Below are 15,486 nucleotides of genomic sequence, written 5' to 3'. Positions count from 1 at the left end.
TAATAATCTGGTCCTCAGCTCCGGGGGGAGGGGTGGGGGAGGGATAATAATAATAATAATAATCTGAAAGAATCTTTTCCTTGAGTAACACATTTTCAGTATGCTCTTTTAAAACATTCAGTAACCTTGTCATAATAGTCACCAGCTGGTGACTATTAGTCCTGGTAGAGAGTCAGCCAGTCCATTAAAGCTAGGCATTGACTTCTCTGCAGTTGTTAAGTCCTAGATTGTGTCTTCTTTCAGTGAGAAACTGTTTGACTTAGGGAAATCACTGGGTCTTCTGAGTAGCTCCCTGCAGCCTCTGCCGCAGTGCCCGCTACTTCACTTGTGCTTTGGTGTAACAAAATACTTCTTTCCTGAATGTCATGTGCCAACCGCTGTCAGCATCTACAAATCCCTTGCCTCTCTTAACCCTCACAGGGTTAAAAAGAGGGAACCTGATAGCCATTGTACTTGGTCTCTAGGAATACTGTGGCTGGTTTGGTCTTCTGTGGGGGTCCCTGGAACATCCTCTCTACCAACAGGAAGGTCAGCTGGCTCTCTTGTCATCTACGTATTCACTGGCTGATGGTGTGATAGGTGTTCAGCTTCTCTCTGCCTCTGACATGTCTTCTCACTCAACTTAATCATTTCTAGATTTTTAAAGAGAAAAACATGTGACTCTTCTTTTCACTTAAACATGTGTAAGCCACTGGATAATTCATTTCAGTATTGTGGAAATGTGTGGCTGGGGCTGCCACTTGTGAAAGTTAGTAGCCATGAAGGACAACAGTGGAAGAGGAGGGAGAGTCTCTTTACTTTTAGTGCAGTTGGAGAGTTAGTGCAATTGAAGAATTTGAAAAAATTCCTGTTTTCAGCGATGGCGCCAACATCTGTGGAGCTGTGGTAGGTTGTGAGACTGGCCACAGGCACCATGGCTTGGTAGAGCTAACACCGGCCTGGGAGCCATCAAGGACAAAAGCTACACCAGCCATTTTTATACCAAATCGGTTAATGAAGACTGAGAACTCAGGGAGCCTTGAATAACACAGAGCTAGTGACATCAGGTGGCAGCCACAAACCCAGTGGTCATGTTTGGGGTTCTAAGGCTAAAATCTTGAGAGAAGGGAGCCTGGACCGCAGATCTCCTGGGTTCAACAGGCACAGTGTAAAGAGAGTGTAAACTGAAGAGTAAATTCCTGTGTCTTTCCAGCCCTTTTTAATAAAAGCTTAACAAAGCCTCCTGTCAGAGTTTGCAGAATCCCAGCCACCTAAAAAAAGAAAAGGAAAAAAAAAATGAAATAAAAAGGTAGGGCTGAGACTAGATAGTATCTTGCTAACCAGTATGTTCTGCCTCTTTGGTGACAGTTACTGTCAATCTCCCAACAGTATTTGAGTGAGCTTCCAGGTAGCCACTGGAACAGGGTTATGTGCTCACCAGAGACCAGGCTTTGTACTAATGGAGATTCTCACTCTTCTCAACAAAGGGATCAGGTTTCCACTTAATCTGTGACCTAAGTAAGGACTTGCACACCTCACTTATGAGTGAGTATAGCTTTCAGTCCTGGTTTTTGAACCATGGATTGATGAAAGCAGGATTAGTGAGTAGTTTCCTTCTCTCTCCATCATATGCCCTGGGTCCAGAGAGCCTATGCAGAAGCAGGAGGGGTGATCTAGTTCCTCCTTCCTGAAGGACCTGATCTTCCACAGAGTTCGCATTTCCTCTTCTATTGTTTTTCCTTGAGAGTATGTTACTCATCAACTTTTTCTGTTGGTCTGGAGCACTAAGAGGTTGCTATAGAGCCTTCAAGGCTTCAGTCATGTTTCTGCTACCCTTGTGCATGCCAAAGTCAATAAAGTGAAAAACTCCAAATGCCAGCTGGGGATCTGTCTTAGATACAGAGCAGAAGCATGCCCATGTGGGATCCAAAACCTGTGAGCTCCCAGTATCCCAAGTGTAAAACTACATGGTGCTGGGACCGTGCCTCTGCCTGTGTCTCTGCTACAACAAACTACACACTGTAAGCAGCAGTCCTTTGGCTGTGTCTTCTCTCTGCAGTCACTTTCAAGGGATGGACACTGAGAGCATGTTCCAGGACGTCCTGTCATTCCATGGGGTTACTGCACTTGGAGCTCCTAGTGGTCTATTGAGGTGCTCTAAGGACAGCCATGCATTTTTTGGGCTCCACTAACAGGGAGCCGCTGTTGTTAGATGGTGTTGGTGCACAGACACCTGTAGTGAAGCTAGCCCACTGTGGAGCCTGCCTGTTGTCTTAAGGCAGCAACTGTAGCACAGATGTTCACAGTGCCCATGCCATACCAGAACTTGTCACCTCTCATCCAAGTGCCCAGAGGCCTGGTCATGATGGGACTGAGGGCCCTGTTCCAACAGGTTGAAGGTGACTGTTCATGCCCACCTTTATGGCATAATACCTCATCTGTGCTCAGGGATTTAGCCCCGACTAGGCTAGCTCAGCAGAAAGCCAGACTCTGTTTCCTTCAGGAGAGTCAGTTTTCTGCTCGAGACAGTCTGGATCCACTCTAGAACCAAAAAGGTTTGTATCCTAGAGGCTAGCCAGAGGGTCTTTAGAGCCTCCCTCAGACCTCTTATTCTAACAGGAACACTTCAGACAAAAGCATCTTTTTATTTTCTATAAATAAAGAAATTAATAATATCTAAATTCCTTTTAAGTTTATATAATGCATAGCCTTTGGGGAGTCTGTGCAGTTAAAATGATAGAAGGGATAAACAAATGAAAATGAAATTGCCATTTGAGATTCATGTGTGGCTTGTTAAACCACATAAACCCATCCAGGAAACTGTAAATACGGATTCTGTGGCTCACTGTACTGCTGCAGGGTACAGACTCCCAGCCTTGCTGCCCAGTGTCTGGCTGCTTGCTGTTGATAAGGAAGGCAAGCCTGGGTTTTAGGGCACTTTCAGGATTTAGAGGTTCTTATGTGGCTTTTGCAGTAAGGTATAATCATGGTTTCTTACTAATGTTTTAAATTGCTCACCTATATAGTTTGATATCAGATTTTGTATATATATATATATATATTATATACATATATATATATATATATATATATATATATATATATATATATATATATATATATATATATATCTTATCATTCCAGCTCAAGGGACAGTTAAACATTCAAATCTTAAAAATTCTAAGTAGCCAGTAGATAAGTTGTTATAATAATGATTTTTCTGTTATCTGTCTGGATATCTAACTTGATGATTTACTGTCAACATTTGGATTTTGTTGTTTATACTTTTGTTTAATACAGTAAGACTGTCTTGTTATATGATCTGATGCAGGCTGACCTTAAGCTCATCATCTTTCTGCCTCAGCAACCCCAGTATTAGAACTGCAGGCATGTGCTATGATGCCTGGGTTTTGATTGTCTTTTTTTTTTTTTTTTTTTTGGTTTTTCGAGACAGGGTTTCTCTGTGTAGCTTTGCGCCTCTCCTGGAACTCACTTGGTAGCCCAGGCTGGCCTCGAACTCACAGAGATCCGCCTGGCTCTGCCTCCCGAGTGCTGGGATTAAAGGCGTGCGCCACCACCGCCCGGCTTGATTGTCTTTTTTTAAAGTTGACTTTTAGAATCAGTTTCTTCAGGAAGATTAAAAATATTAACGACTGACTGAATTGATGCATACTGCTTTGAATATATGAGAAAACATAAGCTTGGCAAATTTTCCAAGTAAGGAAAAAAAATAATGGTCTTTTTCCTTTCTACTCCTAGGAAAAATTCCTTTGGCTATCGGAAGAAAAGAGAAGAGAAGTTTACAGTGAGTACATAAAGTGGTGTGTGTGTGTGTGTGTGTGTGTGTGTGTGTGTGTGTGTGTGTGTGTACGCACTCACATGAACTCGTACACTTGGATACGCAAGAGCCAGAAAGAGACTTCAGGTATCTCATCAGTGTCTACCTTATTGTCTTGAGACAGTCTCTTACTGCACTGGAAGCCCACTGCTTGAAGTAGTCTGGCTGCCAGTGAGCTCCCTAGATCATTCTGTCTCCACCCATCAATGCTGCAGTTCCAGACACATTGCTGTGTTTATCTTTTACCTGAGTGCTAGGGATATGAATTCAGGTCCTTATATTTGCAGAGCAAGCAACTTTGTTCACCAAATCATCTCTCTAGCCCCAAATGCTTATTTTTACAAGACATTTAAATCTAATAGTAAGCAAACATCAGAGTTAACTACATGGATTAAGGATAAGATCTGAGGAGGAACTATGGTGATATTTTATTTGTATTAAAATGTTATTGTATGTTAATAAATAAAGTTGCCCGGTCAGAGCTATTAGCAAGCCATAGGAAAGCAGGGCAGTGGTGGCGTACGCTTGTAATCCCAGCTCTTAATAGGCAGAGCTAGGTAAGTCTCTGTGTTTTCAGGGATACAGCCATTATTGGATATACATGCCTTTAATCTCAATACCAATCATGGAAAACCTGGAGGCCTATACAGACAGGCCGTGATGAGGCGGTCATGTGGTTGGGTTTACAACCAATGAGAAGGCAGAACAGGAACTCTATATAAAGACTTTAACACAGGGGTAGCTCTGGTTTGGAGAGGTAGGACCACCACAGGAGGAAGGGTAAGGTTTTAACTCTTAGCTCTGACCTCTTGGCTTTCTTCTTTGCATTGGTTCTGTGTTTCTTATTTAATAAGAAGGTTGGTTACATCTACAAGGAACATTGCAAAAAAACTTTAATGTGATATCCTTAAGGTAATAACTGATATTTTTGGCCTAAAGAAGAAAGGATTGTGTAGTTTTTAGAAATACTGATGACCAGCTGGTTTATGGTGCTGTAAATAGTTACAGGTAGGATTCACTTTTATACTTAGTACAGTCTACATGTGGCTGCAGTGTGGAGAACTATAGTGGGATTATAAGCAGGACTTCTTCTCCCATCCACTGGGAAACATCTAAGACTCAGAGTGGATGCTAAAACCTTGGGTAATAGAAGGCATCTTGCCACACACAGAGTTTGTAGCTTCAGAAGTGCAAGGTGTAGCAGCCAGACGAGCCTAAGTTTGTCTCCCTTTGTGGCCCTGTGAGCAAAGGCTTAGTTTGTACCTTGGGACAGTTGAGAATAATCACCTTTTTCTCAACAGGAAGCACTCTTTGGCTTCTCTGTGGCTTATCTGACTTTCTAGTTACTGCTTTTGCATTTGGGCACCAACTACTTTTGCATTTGGCCACCATTATTAAATGAAGTAAGGGTTACTTTGAACAAGCTCTGTAAGATCACATTTGATCTGATTACCAAGAAGGCTACTAAGAGAGCAGTTGTGAGGGCACATAACCAGGTAAACTTCAGCTAAAAAATTTCCAGTACAGCCTGAATTTGTCACCTTAGATACATTTCATCCTTTAACTTGCTTACATTTGAATTTTTTAATATTACGTGTGTGTGCGTGCGTGCGTGCGTGCGCGCGTGCGCGCGTGCATGTGCATGTGCACATGCTTGGTGCATATATGAGGGTCAAAGGACAATTTATGGGAGTGTATTTTTTTCTTTCTACCATGTGGGTCCCCGGGGATTAAACTTAGCAGGAGGCATCTTTGAATCCTCTCGTTGGCCCACTGCTTGCATTTGAACTCTGCAATTTATCCTATTGGTCTAAATTTCAAGTTAAGTGAACACTAGAAATCACTCGTGCAACATTTATAGACTTTTCAGACAGATGTGACAGCTGGAAGATTCTTTGCCATACTTTTGTGCTACCCTTGTCCATCCACACTTGTGTGACCTTCTGGTGTGTCATTGTGTTGCAGAGCAGTCAGACTCAGTCTCCAACACCACCAAAGCCTCCATCACCAAGTTTCGAACTGGGGCTGTCCAACTTCCCCCCATTACCTGGAGCTGCAGGCAATTTGAAGGCAGAGGACTTGTTTGAAAACAGGCTTTCCAGCTTGATCATAGGATCTTCAAAAGAAAGAGTAAGCTATGTGTTACAGCTGTAAAGTTTGCTGATGTTTTCTGAGCACTGATGTTGTGCAGGGACCTGGCCCAAGTTCTTTACACACATTAAAAGGAGAAAGGAATTGAAAGAGGGTTAAGGTTTTGGGTGATTTGTGTTGCTCACTTGGTGTTGGAGCCAGGTCAAGTTGCCCTTCTCTTGCCATCTGCTGAGGTTGCTGTGGCGCCTGTGCTGTACAGGTGCATAGATTAATTGTTGCTGTTGACGGTTAAAGCCCTTTTGTTTCATGAAACAGAATGAGATACAAGAATCTGCATTACACCAGAAATAATCTACATAGTGTTAGTAGCCAGAAGCTTAAAGTCACTTTGTTGTCGTCTGGTGATTTCAGGCAAACGCTAGGCTGCCCCAAGGTCGTTCACTGCTGTGGTCACCACTGCTAGTCTCAGCTGAGCTACTCAAGTTCAAAGAGATTCCTTCCCAGAGCTCCTGCAATACAGTTAGCTAACAGCTTGGCAGTGGGATTTGCCCCCTGCCAGTAGCAGTGTTTCAAGGCTCTGGGACATGCAGAAAAAGGACTTTGTGCCCAGTTACTAAAGTATGACTGAGTGCCAGCCTGGTGGGGGTGAGGTGGACTTGTAGAGTAGTCCTGGCTCTAGGCATTTCTTATGTTGCAGTTGTCAGCTGTGGCCATACATCAGATGGTACATCTGTCTCGGGCAGAGGTGAGGGGCACCACTCCACAGCCAAGTGTAGAGCCACGGTAGTGGCTGCAGTAGTTAAGGCAGATGACTTTGCTACTACAGTATCTTGAGACTAAGGTCAGGTCAAAAGTTGAGTTCTTTTCCTGTTGAGAAGTGGTAATTGCTGCTGTTTTTAGCCATGGAAGCTATGCTTTCCAAGAGTCCATATTATCTAATAAGGGTAACATGTTAGAATTGGGATGTCTTAGAACTTACAAATCTTAATGTCCACATGAATAATTTCCAATTGCCTTATAAAACAGTAGAGAATTATGCATTTCAGCAGTTATGAAGTCTTGTTTTCAAGTTATGGTCTCCCTTAAGTGATAGGTAAATAACACTGGCAGCCCTCCTCAGTTTCACAGACAGTTGCTGCTTTGAGTGTACTTGAGTTTCTGTGCAAAGCCTTTCTTGAAGAAAGAATTACTGCTTTCTGAAAGGCGGGGCCTGGCTCTGTGGCCAAGTTACACAGTCTTTGCTGCTACCAGTGTTGCTGCATCTGCAAGAGCTACAGAAGACTTGGGACGTTAGGCCCTAGAACCCCTCCTTGCTCGACACAGGGTTTGTGACTCTCTGTAAAGTGTCACATGTGTCTGTTCAAATAGAGGCAGAGTTGAACATAAGTTGAATCTGAGCATGCTTTTACAAATAAGAAGTCATTGGCTGCCCTGTGTTTTAGCAAGCTCGGTCCCTTTCATGTGAGCAATCCTAAGTACCTCTGGTTCTCAAGCCAGCAGAACCTCACCCTAGCCCCAGAGAAGAGGGTAAACTGTGCCCTTCTCCCAAAGCTGCACTTCCAGCTACTTTGTTACCTTTGAACTTTTACCTACTTTGAAAAGAGAGGCAGTTAGAAAATTTTGTCTTTTTATGTTTAAACTTATAACCAATTATTTACTAGCTCTAAAATGGCATCCTAGGTTAATGACATATGAGTAAACTTGTATGAATTACAGCTGCACTGAGCAGGTCATTGATGGAGCAATTTCTCATTCACTCAGGTCTTAGCTTAGTGACCTTACCCGTTAAATTGGGTAAAGCAGGTTTGTAGGCCTGCTTCAGGGGTGGTTTGTGGATTCAGGTGAGAGCTCCTGTGGGTGTCTTCCACCTACCACCAAGCACTTAATTTATGTGGGTGTGGATTCGTCAGTCTTTGTTTTGTATTAGTAACACCAGTGAACCATAGTGTACTGTCTTGGTAATTCCATCCCTGCCTGGGGAGCCCTGACGTGTCAGATGAGTAAGGTGTGTTTGGAAGCTGTTCACTTAAGAAGACAAGCTTACAGATAATTACAGTGCATTTGCTGAGAGCAAGAGGGCTGAGTGCTGGGCAGCAGATAACAACTCAAAATGTTGTTGTGTTTGCTGGAGGCTTCTTCTCCTATGGCTTTGTGCTGGGACTTGGCAGTTTGTTGGTAGGACCACTGGTTCTGTTGGTTTGGAGGGTGGATACACCATTCAGCATCAGTCAGTCGGGGGTGGGAAGCAGACTCTACAGGTGGGTTAGAGATTGCCATGGTTTTAATGGTTAGACCCTTAACTTCTTGGGCAAAGATCTGACCGCTCGTAAATTGCTACTTTAATGATTTCAGAACCTCAGTGCAGATGCAAGCACAAACACCGTTCCCGTAGTGGTCCCCAGAGAGCCTTCCGTGGCAGCAGCACCCTGTGCTGTGGCAGCAGCATTTGAACGGTCCCCTTCCCCAGCCCATTTACCCGAGTAAGTATCAGTGTTCTACCAGCCCTCGGCCGTGTACAAGTGGGAATGACCTGTAATATTACACACGATTCTTAAACCAGATGGCATTTTCACAGGGATCCCAAGGTGGCAGAAAAGCAGAGGGAAACCCACAGTGTGGACAGACTCCCTTCTACCCCTACTACAACTGCATGTAAATCAGTGCAGGTGAATGGAGCAGCAACAGTAAGTGCTTTGCCTGCCTTCCACAGCTCTCAGGCGTTCTATATAGGTCCTGCCTCAGCCTGTTTTTAGTCATTCTAATAGATTGGTTTTCATTTGTGTGTGCCTTCATTTCTCTATACCACATTGCTGAGCCTCTCTATTTCAGTTACTATCTCTCAGATAGTAACAAGGTCCCAAGGTTGATCATTTCTGCATTTACTATGTGTATTGTATATATGAAAAAGAATTAAGCAGAATGACTAAAAAGAACAACATAGTGTTCTTTTTGCCTTGTTTAAATTCCAGTGTTTCTGCTAGGTATAGTGGCGCAGGCCTTTAGTTCCAATGCTTGGGAGACAGAGCAGGACAATGCCTGCAGGTTTGAGGCCCCTGGTTTACATAGCAAGTTGCAGCCAGCCAGGGACACACAGTGATACAGTGAGTCCTTAAGTCTAGTAGTTTCTGTCCTTGATGATCTAGCATCTCTTATACAGATTTGCATCTTCCTCAGCTTGGTGTTGAGGTAAGTCTTTAAGTTAAAATTGCATTAGGTATGGTGGCACGCACCTGTAATCCCAAGACTTAGGAGGCAGAAGCAGGAAGATCAAATTTCCACAAGTTCTGTGTAAGTGCCAGACCAGCTAGGGCTACACAGTAAGACTCCATCTTAGACTTAGGAAGTGGAAGTAGGAGGATCAGGAGTTGAGCGCAACTCACATACTGAGGCTAGCCTGCACTACATAAGATACTATCTCAATAAATAGATAGATAGATAGATAGATAGATAGATAGATAGATAGATAGATAGATAGATAAATGAAGAAGGCTCACAGGACCACTGTGCCACACCATCGCAGTTTATTCCCTATGTAAGCAGAGCACTTGCAGATGTCCTGTCTTAGATCAAGGGAAGCAGGGTTTGTACCTTTTTTTCCCCCCTTGAGCCTCTTAAGCTCCCATATTTCTCGAGAATGCTTAAAGGCTTCATGCTGGGCAGAGTTTGGTTACCATTTCATGTTGTTAGCCATGTTAGAGGGGTTAGCTCTATAGTATCTTGGGAGGAAAAGTGTACTGCAAGGGAAGGGAGTGGTTTTTTTGTTATGTTTTGTTTTTTTTTTTTTTTTTAACCAAAACATCTGTGTTTTTTAAGCTTTAAAAAAAAAAAACAAATTTTTCCAAAAAAACATGATTAGCTTAGAAAAATGGATGTATTTTCTTTTCACAGAAACTTAGCTTTATAGAGTCTAGACAAACAAATAAAAAGCCAGAATCTAACATAAGTCAAGGAAATCCATTCATGCTTCAGGCTCCTCTCCTCGAGGAAGCAGCCTTGTTATATTATTCCTCTTTAGTAACCCTTCGTCCTTCTTTAGTAATTTCAAACTCTGTGACTTATTCCAGCACCAGCTGGCAAAGTCATCAAATCCTAGAAATGTACCAACAGTTGTGTCTGAATTAGGGTTTTTATTGCTGTGAAGAAACACCATGAACATGGCAACTCTTAAAAGGAAAACATTTAATTGGGTGGCTTACAATTCAGAGGTTCAGTCCATTATTATCATGGCAGGACATGGCAGCGTGCAGGCAGACATGGTGCTGGAGAAGGAGCTGAGTGCCCTACGTCTTGATCTGCAGGTAACAGGAAGTGAACTGATCTAGGTGAAGCTTGAGCATAGGAGACCTCAGAGCCCACCCTTACAGTGGCACACTTTCTCCAACAAGGCCACACCTCCTAATAGTGCCACTGCCTGTGAGCTTATGGGGCCAGGTACATTCAGACCACCACTAGTTGCTCTGTCACAGTGAGAATTCTTGATCCTATATGCTTGTCCATAGCTCTAGTGACGGGAACTTTAATGATAGTCATTTTAGCTGCCATGGACATGCCAGAAGTTGCTACTGGAGTTTGTGAATGTTTTAAAAGTAAAAATACCCATGAAGATGGAATTTTACTTAAAATTAAAGTTTTATTTTACGTAACTTCATTCTTGTCACTTTGTACCCATAATCCCACATTTTGTGTTTCCAGGAATTGCGAAAGCCCAGTTATGCAGAGATCTGTCAGAGAACAAGTAAAGAGCCTCCGTCCTCCCCATTGCAACCCCCAAAAGAACAAAAGCCAAACACTGTCGCCTGTGGGAAGGAGGAGAAGAAGCTCACTGAACCTGTGGAGAGATACAGAGAGCCCCCTGCCCTCAAGTCCACTCCTGGGGTCCCCAAAGATCAGAGGAGGCAGCCTGGGCGCCGACCCTCGCCTCCAGCTGCTGGGAAGCGTCTAAACAGGGAACAGAACACTCCCCCCAAGTCTCCTCAGTGAAAGCCGGATGCCTGGGAGGGGTCTGGAAGAGCTGTATTCACCACAAATGAAGCTCTCCCACTCAGTACGGAATGAGCCGCTGGTTAGGAGCTTGCAGTGTCTGTGAGGCCCATGGGATGCCTGCAAGTTATTTTCCTTCTGTGAGTCGGATTTTCCCCCTCTTGAAAAAAAAAAATCTATTTTTCAGGATTTAATTATATAATATAAACCTTATTTTAGGTTGGTGCTTAACTGGAGGTGATGCAGAAGTCTGTTTTTCAGGATAGAAAATGTATTTATCCTAACAAATGGATATTTTTTATTAAGCCTCCACGTGGCTCTGAATGCAAGCTATATATGAGTTTTTCTAAATTAAGGGAACTATGCTACTTCATTTTTTTTTTTTAAACAACTGGTCTGCAAGTGCATATGGGTAGGGTGTCCCCAACAGATGGATGAGGGCTAATGGCGCAAGCAGGGGCAGCCTTGGCCTCACAGAGCAAGGGACTGGCAATGTCAGGGCACTGGCATACTGGCACAGGAGCTGTGTTTTCATCTAAACCGTTAGTTGACAGGAAATTCTAGCTTTAAAAAAGATACCTATGTATATACAGTTCTTTTTGACCTCGTGGGCAGAAGGACCTGCAAAGAGCACCCTAGAAAGACCTGAAACCTTTGAGTTTGGATGTCCTGCGAGCAAGTAACCAGCTTCTCACTCCAGTTCCAAGTGGCTATTATGTAAAATAAATTCAAAGCACATTGTGAATAGAACCTAGATGGAAATAGAAACTCTGTTGCCCACTGACATCATACCATGAAGTTACACCATGACGTTTTGGTCCCTGTGAGCAGGCTGCCTGGCTCCCAGCCTCGAATGCTTGCTCTGTCCGTGTCCCCCCACGCATCCTTGCTGGAGAGTCGTGTCTTAACCAGCTCTGTGTGGATGTCTTCCTGTACCTCTGCTTCGGCACATGGATTTAGAAGTACCTAGCCGTGAGAGAGTGGTGTTTGTGGTCCCCCCTCTGGCTGGTGGAGGACAGAATCCTTGCTCTTTTTACCTCCAAGACGAGGGTCTCACTGATTCTTTCTAAGAAGCGCTGCTGCACTTGTGAAGAACAAGGGTGCAGTAAAGTTAGCAAGTTTATAATAAAGTTACAGATAAATTATTTTGTTTTAAAATGCCTAAAATTTTTCTTTAAGTATTCTAAGCAGCAGACATTAAAATAGTTCCTGCTAAGTGTAACCATACAGCTTATTCCACAAAATGCTATTTAATAAGACTGAACTTTGTTTTGGTTTTGGGTTTTTTTTTTTTTTTTTTGGTTTGGTTTTTTTGTTTTTTCGTTTTGGTTTTTTTTTTTTTTTTTTTTTAAAGAAAAAATGATTTCCATCCAATATTTAAAGACTTGAATTTTATTTAAACTTGAAAATGACTTTGCCTTAACTTTTGTATAAGACAGCTTAGAGCTCACGGAGACCGGCCCCTGGGTTGGTGGGAGTGGATCGGTTACTCAGTCACCGTGCGGATCTCCTGGTAGTGGTTTTGCTGAGTACACATACTGTTGTACAAGAACTCCAGTGGTTTTTGTAACATACCTTACAGATCTTCGACAATTGATCTTTTTTCAAATTGTTGAAAAATCCTGTAAATGCAAATAGTCGCTACTGTGTTAAATCTGTGCACTTGGGAGTGTACTCTGCCTGTACAGTGTAAATAATCAGAACATATGAGAAAGGTACCCTACAGAGAAGAATCTGATAAAAATTATTGATATATTATAAATGTTACTGTTGAGCTGGATGTAGATAAACTAAATGTTGTGGTTTGAGTATTATTTTAATGTGTTAAGGTTTTTCTTTTCCCCTTATACTGGTGTGTTGAACTGATTTTGCCTCTTTGCTGCAAAAGGGAAATGGGAAGTCTTATTAAAGCCTTTGGATGTTTTCATACTCTTAAAAAGTATGTAAGTACATACTAATCATATCTGATGTTTAAGGGTTTTGAAGGAGAGTATAGAGAGCAGAGACTGGCAGGATCTTCCAATGAGAGTAAAAAACAGAAATGTACTAATTAAAATCATACTTTGCTAAGTGATTTATCCTGCCAGAGGCAAAGATGCCTGATGCATGTGACCATTTCCTTCAGAGCAGCTGTCATTCAGTTACATAGGAATATATGCAGTGCTGTTTCAAATGCCTGTGAAAGGAACATAGGATGAATTTCCTTGTAGATGTCACATCACTGACAAAAAAAAAAAAAAAAAAAAAAGAAGAAGAAGAAGAAACAACAACCAGCCTCTTGAACCCACACTAGCAGATACCGTCTATCTGGAAAGGCGAGCCTGAGGCCTCAGGTCTTTCCCATCACATCTTTCCTGGAAGAGGGGCCAGATTATGATCAGCATCCCTTATCCCCAAGGGTGCTCTCACAGAGGATCCTTGAGTTGTAATGAGAAGTCCTTTCCCCAAGGCTGAGCATTGCAGCACGAAGCGTGTGTGGCAGAGCCAGCTGTAGATGCTTGCTGGCTGCTGGCTGGAGTAGGCTCAGTGGCCGCATGCAGAGCCAGCTGGGCATGTGCACGAGGTCGGGACACTGTAATCACTGCTTAGCCAGTGACAGCCTGGCACCAGGATCTAAAGCCTTGCTCAGATGTGATTTTTTTTTTAATAGCACTCTTTTTCAGGAAGCAAAGGTGATATGCCAAATAGCTGTGTGATGTCAAAACAGAGACTTCCTGATCACTGAGGTTTTCCACTCAGAAAACAATGGAGTTATCACAATAGGAAGCTGTGGAGGGTGCATGCAGACTCTTGCTATGTCACATACAGCAAGCGTGATATGTGGTTTTCATAATCTATTTTTTAAGTTTACTCATTCCTTTCAGTATCTCAAGGTATAGAATCAGAGATACCACAGTCACAAATGATATTTTTAACTTGTAAAATTGTGTGATGATACTTAATTATCATATGGAAATATGGAATAGGAATCTGGCCCCATTTCACCAGACATGAATTTCAAGTGATTCCGCTCTCAGTAGTCAGTGTCCTGATGTCTCTGTGAATCCTTCCTGTCATTGCATCACTGGTTGCCACTGGTGGGTGGCAAAGAAAAAAAGAAAAAAAAAAGAAAAAGAGGGAAAAAAGAGGAAAAAAAGTCTTACATTGCTGTATTAGGGTTTCTGCAGTTGATATCGAAAAACTGGTCCAGTTTGTCACCGCAGGCGACTGATGGTGCATACCTGTCTTTGTGTCCCCTTCAGTGAGCTGTAGTTGTGGGTTTGTGTGCTTTGTAGCCTGTTATACGGAAAGCAGCAGACAATCGAAGATTCCAGGAGTGCTAACAGCTGCGAGTCACAGAACGGGAGTGTAACGTGGAAGCTTGCCTGAGGGTTTCTGTTTCTGTCCTACTTTTCATTAAGACTGGAATCAAGCTTACATGTAAACTATCGGTAATTTAAGTTTCCTTTTGTCATTCAGTGTAAAACTGTCTAATTTGAAAAAAAAATGTAGGTTATGAAAAATAAAAGATTTAGGCACTGTTCAATTTTTCTTTTGATTCTTTCAAATTAAAATTTTCCTCAAGAATACATCTTTTTTTCAAGATGTTGTTTGTTTCACTCTATTCCCATCACTCTGCATGAGGATGATAAACAGGGGCCCAGATATAGTTCAGGGTTTGAAGTCTTCCAGCCCCTCATGTAAGTTGGTCACCCACACTGTAAGATTGAAACATACAGCCTGTTGTGTGAGGAACAGAACCCAGGTCCTCTTTCTGAAAGAGTAACAAGTGCTTGTAACCGCTGAGCCATCTCTCTAGCCCCCTCCAGTATATCTTTTTTGTTTGTTTTGTGTTGACCTGAAACTAGTTGTGTAGACCAGGTTGGTTGGAACTCGGCTCTTCCTTCAGAGTTCTGGGATTCAGCATGCACCACCACAGAGCTCCCAGTGTTTCTCAGTAGTGAGTTATTTCCCCAGATTTGTGATGCCTCTTGGTTACCTCCCACCAACCACCTCCATATACCTGAGTCTATCTAGGCCCTGTCTCTCTTTCTGTGACACCATTCCCTGTAAATGACCTGTCTTCCATTATTCCCAAGAGTTTCTCTTGTGCAGCTCATCCCAGGTTCAGGTAGGTGTGTCCCTGAAGGCGGGTTTTCCATCCCTGAGAATCTCTGTTCTACTTTCTGTGTTTGCTGGTTACGTGGTCTCCATGCACAGCACTGGCCTCAGAAAATTAAGAGGAGACAGTGTGAGACTTGGTTTGCTGTGCCTTGTAACGAAGCACAGTGATTTGCAGGGATAATTGCAGCACCGGGGATTGCCTGCTCGGCTTGGCTGGTGGTTCTGTTGATCAGCATGGCTCACGGTGATAGGCAAGGACCAAACGTTGGTTAACATACATACACAGAGAAGTTTGAAATTAACTAGCTCCTTCCTTGCTTTCTCCATATCTTAACTTTAAGATCCTTTCACAAGTCACTGGAGAAAACAGCCAATAGAGTAGCACTGTAGACAGCTGGCTGGGTCCAAGCAGTTCCTGAGCCAGGTAAGCCACAAGCTTACTTAGATTAAAGGCTGTGGGCTTTTCCTGAGATGCCGGGAGCTGTAGGAAGGAA

At 42.9% G+C, this 15,486-nt stretch overlaps 1 protein-coding gene across 2 annotated transcripts in view; it reads left to right on the top strand.

The window, feature by feature from the left end:
- Larp4b (La ribonucleoprotein 4B) overlaps positions 1 to 14,414 on the top strand; it is an 87,486-nt gene extending 73,072 nt beyond the window's left edge. For both annotated transcript variants that reach the window (XM_052727574.1, XM_052727573.1), the window contains exons 14-18: positions 3,739 to 3,784; positions 5,783 to 5,947; positions 8,261 to 8,388; positions 8,484 to 8,592; positions 10,601 to 14,414. In XM_052727574.1, the coding sequence (XP_052583534.1) occupies positions 3,739 to 3,784; positions 5,783 to 5,947; positions 8,261 to 8,388; positions 8,484 to 8,592; positions 10,601 to 10,888 (736 nt within the window). In that variant the 3' untranslated portion in view covers positions 10,889 to 14,414. The remainder of the gene's footprint in view (positions 1 to 3,738; positions 3,785 to 5,782; positions 5,948 to 8,260; positions 8,389 to 8,483; positions 8,593 to 10,600) is intronic.
- The last annotated feature ends 1,072 nt before the right edge of the window (positions 14,415 to 15,486 follow it).

Source organism: Peromyscus californicus, unplaced genomic scaffold, assembly GCF_007827085.1.
Source record: "Peromyscus californicus insignis strain IS unplaced genomic scaffold, ASM782708v3 Scaffold_8__1_contigs__length_139910024, whole genome shotgun sequence".
Lineage (NCBI taxonomy): Eukaryota > Metazoa > Chordata > Mammalia > Rodentia > Cricetidae > Peromyscus > Peromyscus californicus.
This window is presented reverse-complemented; position numbering and strand designations above follow the sequence as displayed.